Source organism: Heptranchias perlo, chromosome 1, assembly GCF_035084215.1.
Source record: "Heptranchias perlo isolate sHepPer1 chromosome 1, sHepPer1.hap1, whole genome shotgun sequence".
Lineage (NCBI taxonomy): Eukaryota > Metazoa > Chordata > Chondrichthyes > Hexanchiformes > Hexanchidae > Heptranchias > Heptranchias perlo.
In genome coordinates this window covers 7,800,909-7,809,234 of record NC_090325.1, presented here as the reverse complement: position 1 = coordinate 7,809,234, position 8,326 = coordinate 7,800,909, and the positions used below count along the sequence as shown (strand labels likewise).

Sequence of the window (8,326 nt, the reverse complement as noted above, 5' to 3'; positions counted from 1 at the left end):
GTTGCCAATAGCGACGCAGGGAAAGGGCGGCCTTGGGAGGCCAGGCCAGGCCAGGCGCATGCGCCGTAACGCCAGAGCCGACGATCCGACGCATGCGCAGTAGGAAGGCCATCGGCTGGCGGAACAAAGCCGAGATTTGCCCGGATGCTGAACGCGCAGCAACATGGGGCCGATCCACTTCCGGTGCCGTTGCTGTGGCGACCGGATTTTTAAAAACCCAGAGGAGCAGTAAGGAGCTGAGCGCGTGAATTTTTTTTGTTCAATATCAAAGCATTTAATTTTTATTTGGATTTTCAAGAACTGTTTTTATTATACATGGTTTAATTATCTATCTTTTTAAAAAGGTGTATATGTCATTTTGATGATGATGTTGGGGGCGGGGCCGTGTACTGTTGCTATGGTGACGGCTGTTTGCCCGCCTGAGGCCTGTGGCAGGGACAGTAAGTATTGAGCTCTCAGTTGTTGTAAAAGATTTAAGTTGATGTTAACTACAATATTTTGTTATTAATTAAAGCTTATTCATTTGTTGGATAGTGAAGACCAAGTTTCGTCTTGAGGTGAGGCCTGGGACACTTGTAAGGAATCTTACAACACCGGGTTATAGTCCAACAATTTTTATTTTAAAATCACAAGCTTTCGGAGATTATCTCCTTCGTCAGGTGAGTGAGTGAACGAGAGGTTCTCAAATCGCATATCTTATATTAGGCTGGGACACCATCACACTAATCAAAGGTGTCGTTGGTGTTCAGACAGGTTAGCCACGGAAAACAGTAGGTCCCAGTATGCTGAATACACAATGTGTCAAATTACACAGACAGAGAGAAAGAGACCCGAAAGGCAGAGAGAGGGAGAATTTCCAGTTGTATTAAAAACAGATAACTTTTTTTCCTTGCTGGTGGGGTTACGTGTAGCGTGACATGAACCCAAGACGGTTGAGGCCGTCCTCATGGGTGCGGAACTTGGCTATCAATTTCTGCTCGACGATTTTGCGTTGTCGTGTGTCTCGAAGGCCGCCTTGGAGAACGCTTACCCGAAGATCGGTGGCTGAATGTCCTTGACTGCCAAAGTGTTCCCCGACTGGGAGGGAACCCTCCTGTCTGGCGATTGTTGCGCGGTGTCCGTTCATCCGTTGTCGCAGTGTCTGCATGGTCTCGCCAATGTACCATGCTCCGCCGGAGGGCATCCTTTCCTGCAACGTATGAGGTAGACAACGTTGGCCGAGTCACAGGAGTATGAACCGTGTACCTGGTGGGTGGTGTCCACCTGGTGGGTGCTGAATACACATTGTGGAATACACAATGTGTATTCAGCATACTGGGACCTACTGTTTTGCGTGGCTAACCTGTCTGAACACCAACGACACCTTTGATTGGTGTGATGGTGTCCCAGCCTAATATAAGATATGCGATTTGGGAACCTCACTACTCACCTGACGAAGGAGATAATCTCCGAAAGCTTGTGATTTTAAAATAAAATTGTTGGACTATAACCTGGTTTTGTAAGATTCCTTACATTTGTCCACCCCAGTCCATCACCAGCATCTCCACATCCTGGGACACTTGGTGGTGGGGGGGGGGAGGGAGGGCTGACATAATTCAGACTCCATTTTAAAATCAGATTCTGTCCTTTATTTTTGATATATTTGATTTTATATTATTATTTACTATAAAATAGTGAAAGCAGAAGAAGTATGGAGTTGGCTGCAGCATAAGGAGTTTCTCTTCAGTGCAGACTGAGGAGGTGGGACCTGCAGCAGTGCCATCGCTGGTGGCAACCTGTAATTGCAGCGTGACGTTTACATGGGCAGTTTCCATTATAGACCTGGGCTATAATGGAAAGAATGGATTTTGAGCTTATCATTATAGATTATAGAATCATTGCAGTCATTCGGCCCATCGAGCCTGTGCCAGCTCTTTGTAAGAGCAATCCAGTTAGTCCCATTCCCGTGCTCTTTCCCCAGAGCCCTGCAAATTTTTTCCCTTCAAATACTTATCCAATTCCTTTTTAAAAGCCATGATTGAATCTGCTTCCACCACCCTTTCAGGCAGCGCATCCAGATCACAACTGCTCTGTGCGTAAAAAAAGTTTTTCTTCACGTCGCCTTTGGTTCTTTTGCCAATCACCTTAAATCTGTATCCTGTTCTGGACCCTTCCAACGATGGGAACAGTTCTTTATTTACTTTATCTAAACCCATCATGATTTTGAATTTGCCTTCACTCGTTCTTCAGCCGATGCTGGATTTCCAGGGCTCGGCTGCTGCAGTGGGTGAATATGTGACCCTCGTTCTGAGCACTGACGGCCTGGCCCTCCCCACACTGCCCCGTCCTCCCTAACCGGCTGTCAAGAGGTGTGAAGCATCACTTAAGTGTAATTCCCCATATGATTCCCCCCAACCTTCCCATGCTGGATCTGTATAGCACTCCTCCAAGTGGGGTCCTGGGGATCAGAGCATGGGTTGGAACCACCATCGTCCAGCTCGGTGGCACTGAGCCATATCGACCTATCGTACAGCTCGCCGTGTTGCCGCCCTATTAGTGGCCAAGTGCTAATGAGCAGGTGTTGATCATTTGGAGAGTCGGGCAATTTGATTAATTTCAAACTGTGACTTGTTCTGGGGTGCGTCACCCCCACAGGTAAACCAGGGCGCAAAGATGTCTTTCAGTCCCTGCTTTAAAGTGCAGAGTTAGCAAATCTTAGCTGGGGCTACGACTGGGGTATGGGAGGGGGCAAAGTGATGGGGACGGTAGAGTAGTGGTTATGTTGCTCGACTAGTAATCCAGAGATGGCAGTTTGAGAATTGGAATTCAGTTTAAAAAGAAACCTGGAAATAAAAAGCTGGTGTCAGTAAAAGCGACCATGAAGCGTTCGGGTCATCTTAAAACCCAACTGGTTTACTGATGCCCTTTAAGGAAGGAAACCTGCCATCCTTACCTGGTCTGGGCCTATATGTGACTCCAGTCTCACGCCAACATGGTTGACTCTTAACTGCCCTCTGGTGGGGCCGAGTGAGCCACTCAGTTGTATCAAACAGAAGGCAGTTCACCACCACCCGGTCCGGGCAACTAGAGATGGGCAATAAATGCCAGCCTTACCAGTGACACCCACATCCCGAGAAAGATTTTTAAAAAAATCTTTATCAGGGCTCCCGCTCCAGATCTGTATCCAGTTGACCCCTTCTGGAGAGTGTGCCTGTGTGGACATTGAGGGAGGGCTGTGATTTTCCCCTCCCTCCCCACAGTCAAATAACCTACTGATGCTCACTGTCTAGACTCACCCGGGAAGAATGGCCTATTGGTGAGGTGGGTGGGGGGGGGAAGAGGGAGAAGATGGGTGGGCACCCACAGGAAAGAGTCAGGTCCTTCAGGAGGGGAATGGGTGGTGGGGAGTAATTGGTGCGAAAACGTTTTATATTTCAGAGGTAGATTTATCAAAGGTAACTTTCCACTGACGTTCTCACGCAGAGAAAGAGTAAAAGACGACAGCAAAGATGTCAAAGAAGAAGAAGGGACGTGCCGAAGGCAAGGGCAAGGTGGCGGGGATGGAACTGGAGGTTCTGACGGCAGCATCAGAGCGGATTGTGATGCTGCAAAGCGAGTGAGATTCCAGCATTTAATAACCAATATGATTGGGGCTGGGGGGAGGAAGGAGGGAAGGGGATAATCAGGTGTCACCAGTCCAAGAACGAAAGAACTGGCATTTATATAACATCTTATCACCTCTCACGTCACCAGTTGCTTCACATACAATCAATTCAGTTGAAGTCTTTGTTCTGTAAGTTAACACGGCAGCCGTCTTGCACAGAACAAGATCCCACAGCCATCAATATGATGAACAACCAGTGAATCTGTTTTCGGTGATGTTGCTTAAAGGGAGTACTGTTGGTCAGGACACCGGGAGACCTCCCCTGCTCTTCTTCCAATAGTGGCTGTGGGATCTCCAACACCTCAACAGGCAGATGGGGCCTTGGTTTAATATTTCCTCCAGCACCCCTGACAGTGCAGCACTGCCTCAGTGCAGCACTGGAGGGTCAGCTGTATGCAGATAGAGCTCAGGGTTAACCCAGTCACATCAGCATTTAATCACAAGGAACAATGTTCTGAGCTACAAAGTCAAACCAAGTCTCCCCTGAGGATTGAATCTGTCCCCTAGGATACACTTCGGAGTAATTCAGTCACTATTAAGTGCTTTGAGATCTTTGCAAAATCTGATAAGGTGCTACATAAATGCATTTTTCTTCAGTGCCTTGACTGCAGCCAGGTAGTTTGGGGTATCTGTTGCACAACCGTGAATTCAAAATCTTTCAGTCTGTTCATGGCAGAAAGGGCCAGATTACATAAGGACATCAGAAATAGGAGCAGGAGTGGACAATATGGCCCCTTGAGCCTGCTCTGCCATTCAATCAAATCATAGCTGATCTTCGACCTCAACTCCACTTTCCTGCCCGATCTCCATATCCCTTGATTCCCCTAGAGTCAAAATATCAATCTCAGCCTTGAATATATTCAACAACTCAGCATCCACAGACCTCTGGGGTAGAGAATTCCACAGATTCACAACCTTCTGAGTGAAGAAATTCCTCCTCATCTCAGTCTTAACTGGCCGACTCTTTATCCTGCAACTGTGCCCTCTAGTTCTAGACTCTCCAGCCAGGAGAAACAACCTCTCAGCATCTACCCAGTCAAGCCCCCTCAGAATCTTATATGTTTCAATGAGATCACCTCTCCTTCTAAACTCCAGAGAGTATAGGCCCATTTTACTCAACCTCTCCTCATAAGACAATCCTCTCATCCCAGGAATTAATCTAGTGAACCTTCGTTGCACTGCCTCGAAGGCAAGTATATCCTTCCTTAGATAAGGAGACCAAAACTGTCCGCAGTACTCCAGGTAAGGTCTCACTAAAGCTCTGTACAATTGTAATAAGACTTCCTCACTCTTGTACTCCAACCCCCTTGCAATAAAGGCCAACATGCCATTTGCCTTCCCAATTGCTTGCTGTACCTGCACACTAACTTTTTGTGTTTCTTGTACAGGGATACCCAAATCCCTCTGAACACCAACTTTTAATAGTTTCTCACCATTTAAAAAATATTCTGTTTTTCTATTCTTCCTACCAAAGTGAATAACCTCACATTAAAAGATATAGCATAGAAGGGGGCCATTCAGTCCATCATGTCCGCGCCGGCTCGAAGAACAACCAGGCGCCCATTCTAATCCCACCTTCCAGCACCCGGTCCGTAGCCCTGCAGCTTACAGCACTTTAGCTGCAGGTCCAGGTACTTTTTAAAAGAGTTGAGGGTCCCTGCCTCTACCACCAATTTGGGCAGCGAATTCCATACACCCACCACCCTCTGGGTAAAAAAGTTTTTCCTCATGTCCCCTCTAATCCTTCTGCCAATCAGCTTAAATCTATGTCCTCTAGTTGTTGAACTCTCTGCTAGGGGAAACAGGTACTTCCTGTCTACTCTATCTGGGCCCCTCATAATTTTGTACACCTCAATCAAGTCACCCCTCAGCCTCCTCTGCTCCAAGGAAAACAACCCCAGCCTATCCAATCTCTCCTCGTAGCTGCAATTTTCAAGCCCTGGCAACATTCTTGTAAATCTTCTCTGCACTCTCTCCAGAGCAATTATGTCCTTCCTGTAATGTGGTGACCAGAACTGCGCACAATACTCCAGCTGTGGCCTTACCAGCATTTTATACAGTTCCATCATTACATCCCTGCTTTTGTATTCTATACCTCAGCTAATAACGGAGAGCATTCCGTATGCCTTCCTCACAACCTTATCTACCTGAACTGCCACCCTCAGAGACCTGTGCACATGCACTCCAAGTTCCCTCACTTCCTCTACCCCTCTCAATATATTCCCGTTTACTGCATATTCCCTTTTACTGTTTGCCCTCCCTAAGTGCATTACCTCACACTTCTCCGGGTTGACCTCCATTTGCCACTTTTCCGCCCACTCCACCAATCCATTGATATCTTCTTGGAGTCTACAGCTATCCTCTTCACTATCAACTACACGGCCAATTTTTGTGTCATCTGCAAATTTGCCAATCATGCCCCCTACATTCAAGTCCAAATCATTAATATAAACCACAAACAGCAAGGTACCCAACACTGAGCCCTGTGGCACACCACTGGAAATGGATTTCCGTTCGCAAAGACATCCATCGACTTTCACCCTTTGTTTCCTGTTACTGAGCCAATTTTGGATCCAATTCACCACATTTCCCTGTATCCCATGGGCTTTTACCTTTCTGACCAGTCTGCCATGTGGGACCTTGTCAAATGCTTTACTAAAATCCATGTAGACAACATCCACTGCACTACCCTCATCAATCCTCCTTGTCACTTCCTCAAAGAATTCAATCAGATTTGTAAGGCATGACCTCCCCTGAACAAATCCATGCTGACTATCCCTGATTAAACCATGCCTTTCCAAGTGACAGTTTATCCTATCTCTCAGTATTGATTCCAATAGTTTGCCCGCCACCGAGGTAAGACTGACCGGCCTATAATTGTTCGGCCTTTCCCTCGTATCCTTTTTAAACAATGCAGTCTTCCAGTCCTCCAATACCTCCCCTGTATCTAGTGAGGATTGGAAAATGATCCTCAGAGCATCCGCTATTTCCTCCCTGGCTTCCTTCAATAGCCTAGGAAACAATCCATCCGGCCCTGGTGACTTATCAATTTTCAAGGATTCCAGTCCCTCCAGTACGTCCTCTCTCGTTATGTTTACCTTATCCAATATTTCACACCTCTCCTCTTTAACTACTACGTCCGGATCATCCCTTTCCTTTGTGAATACGGAGACGAAATATTCATTTAAAACCCGACCCACATCCTCTGCTTCTACACACAAGTTACCCTTATCATCCCTGATAGGTCCCACCTTTTCCTTAGCTATCCTCTTGTTCTTAATGTACTGATAAAACATCTTTGGGTTTTCTTTAATCTTACCAGCTAATATTTTTTCATGCCCTCTCTTTACTTTTCCTTATTTCCTTTTTTACGTCATTCCTGTACTTTCTATACTCCTCGAGACTTTCTGCAATATTTAGTTTTCTGTGACAGTCATAAGCTTTCTTTTTCTGCTTTATCTTGCCCTGTATACTTCTGGACAACCAGGGGGCTCTAAATTTGGCAGTGCCACCCTTTTTCTTCGAGGGGACGTGTCTGCATTGTACCCGTAGAATTTCACTTTTTAGTGCCTCCCACTGGCTTGCCACTGATTTTTCCTCAAGTAGTTCTGTAAAATTTACTTTCCCCCAATTTAAAACGTTTACTCCTGATTTAACTCTGTCCTTTTCCATAATAATGCTAAAACTAACTGAATTATGGTCACTATCCCCAATAAAGGCAGCATTTGACCGAGAGTGGCACCAAGGACCCCTAATAAAATTGAAGTAAATGGGAATCAGGGGGAAAACTCTCCAGTGGCTGGAGCCATACCTAGCACAAAGGAAGATGGTAGTGGTTGTTGGAGGCCAATCATCTCAGCCCCATGGCATTGCTGCAGGAGTTCCTCAGGGCAGTGTCCTAGGCCCAACCATCTTCAGCTGCTTCATCAATGACCTTCCCTCCATCATAAGGTCAGAAATGGGGATGTTTGCTGATGATTGCACAGTGTTCAGTTCCATTCGCAACCCCTCAAATAATGAAGCAGTCCAAGCCCGCATGCAGCATGACCTGGACGACATCCAGGCTTGGGCTCATAAGTGGCAAGTAACATTCGCGCCAGACAAGTGCCAGGCAATGACCATCTCCAATAAGAGAGAGTCTAACCACCTCCCCTTGACATTCAACGGCATTACCATTGCTGAATTCCCCACCATCAACATCCTGGGGGTCACCATTGACCAGAAACTTAACTGGACCAGCCATATAAATACTGTGGCTACAAGAGCAGGTCAGAGGCGTGGTATTCTGCGTTGAGTGACTCACCTCCTGACTCCCCAAAGCCTTTCCACCATCTACAAGGCACAAGTCAGGAGTGTGATGGAATACTCTCCACTTGCCTGGATGAGTGCAGCTCCAACAACACTCAACAAGCTCGACACCATCCAAAACAAAGCGGCCCGCTTGATTGGCACCCCATCCACCACCCTAAGCATTCACTCCCTTCACCACCGGCGCACAGTGGCTGCAGTGTGTACCATCCACAGGATGCACTGCAGCAACTCGCCAAGGCTTCTTCGACAGCACCTCCCAAACCCGCAACCTCTACCACCTAGAAGGACAAGAGCAGTAGGTACATGGGAACAACATCACCTGCAAGTTCCCCTCCAAGTCACACCATCCCGACTTGGAAATATATCGCCGTT

At 46.9% G+C, this 8,326-nt stretch overlaps 1 protein-coding gene across 1 annotated transcript in view; it reads left to right on the top strand.

The window, feature by feature from the left end:
• The first annotated feature begins 332 nt into the window (after nt 1-332).
• Nucleotides 333-8,326, top strand: part of ccdc166 (coiled-coil domain containing 166) — a 37,865-nt gene continuing 29,871 nt past the window's right edge. Inside the window, exons 1-2 of the mRNA XM_067980090.1 lie at nt 333-440; nt 3,463-3,595. Coding sequence (XP_067836191.1) covers nt 3,489-3,595 — 107 coding nt within the window. The 5' untranslated portion in view covers nt 333-440; nt 3,463-3,488. The remainder of the gene's footprint in view (nt 441-3,462; nt 3,596-8,326) is intronic.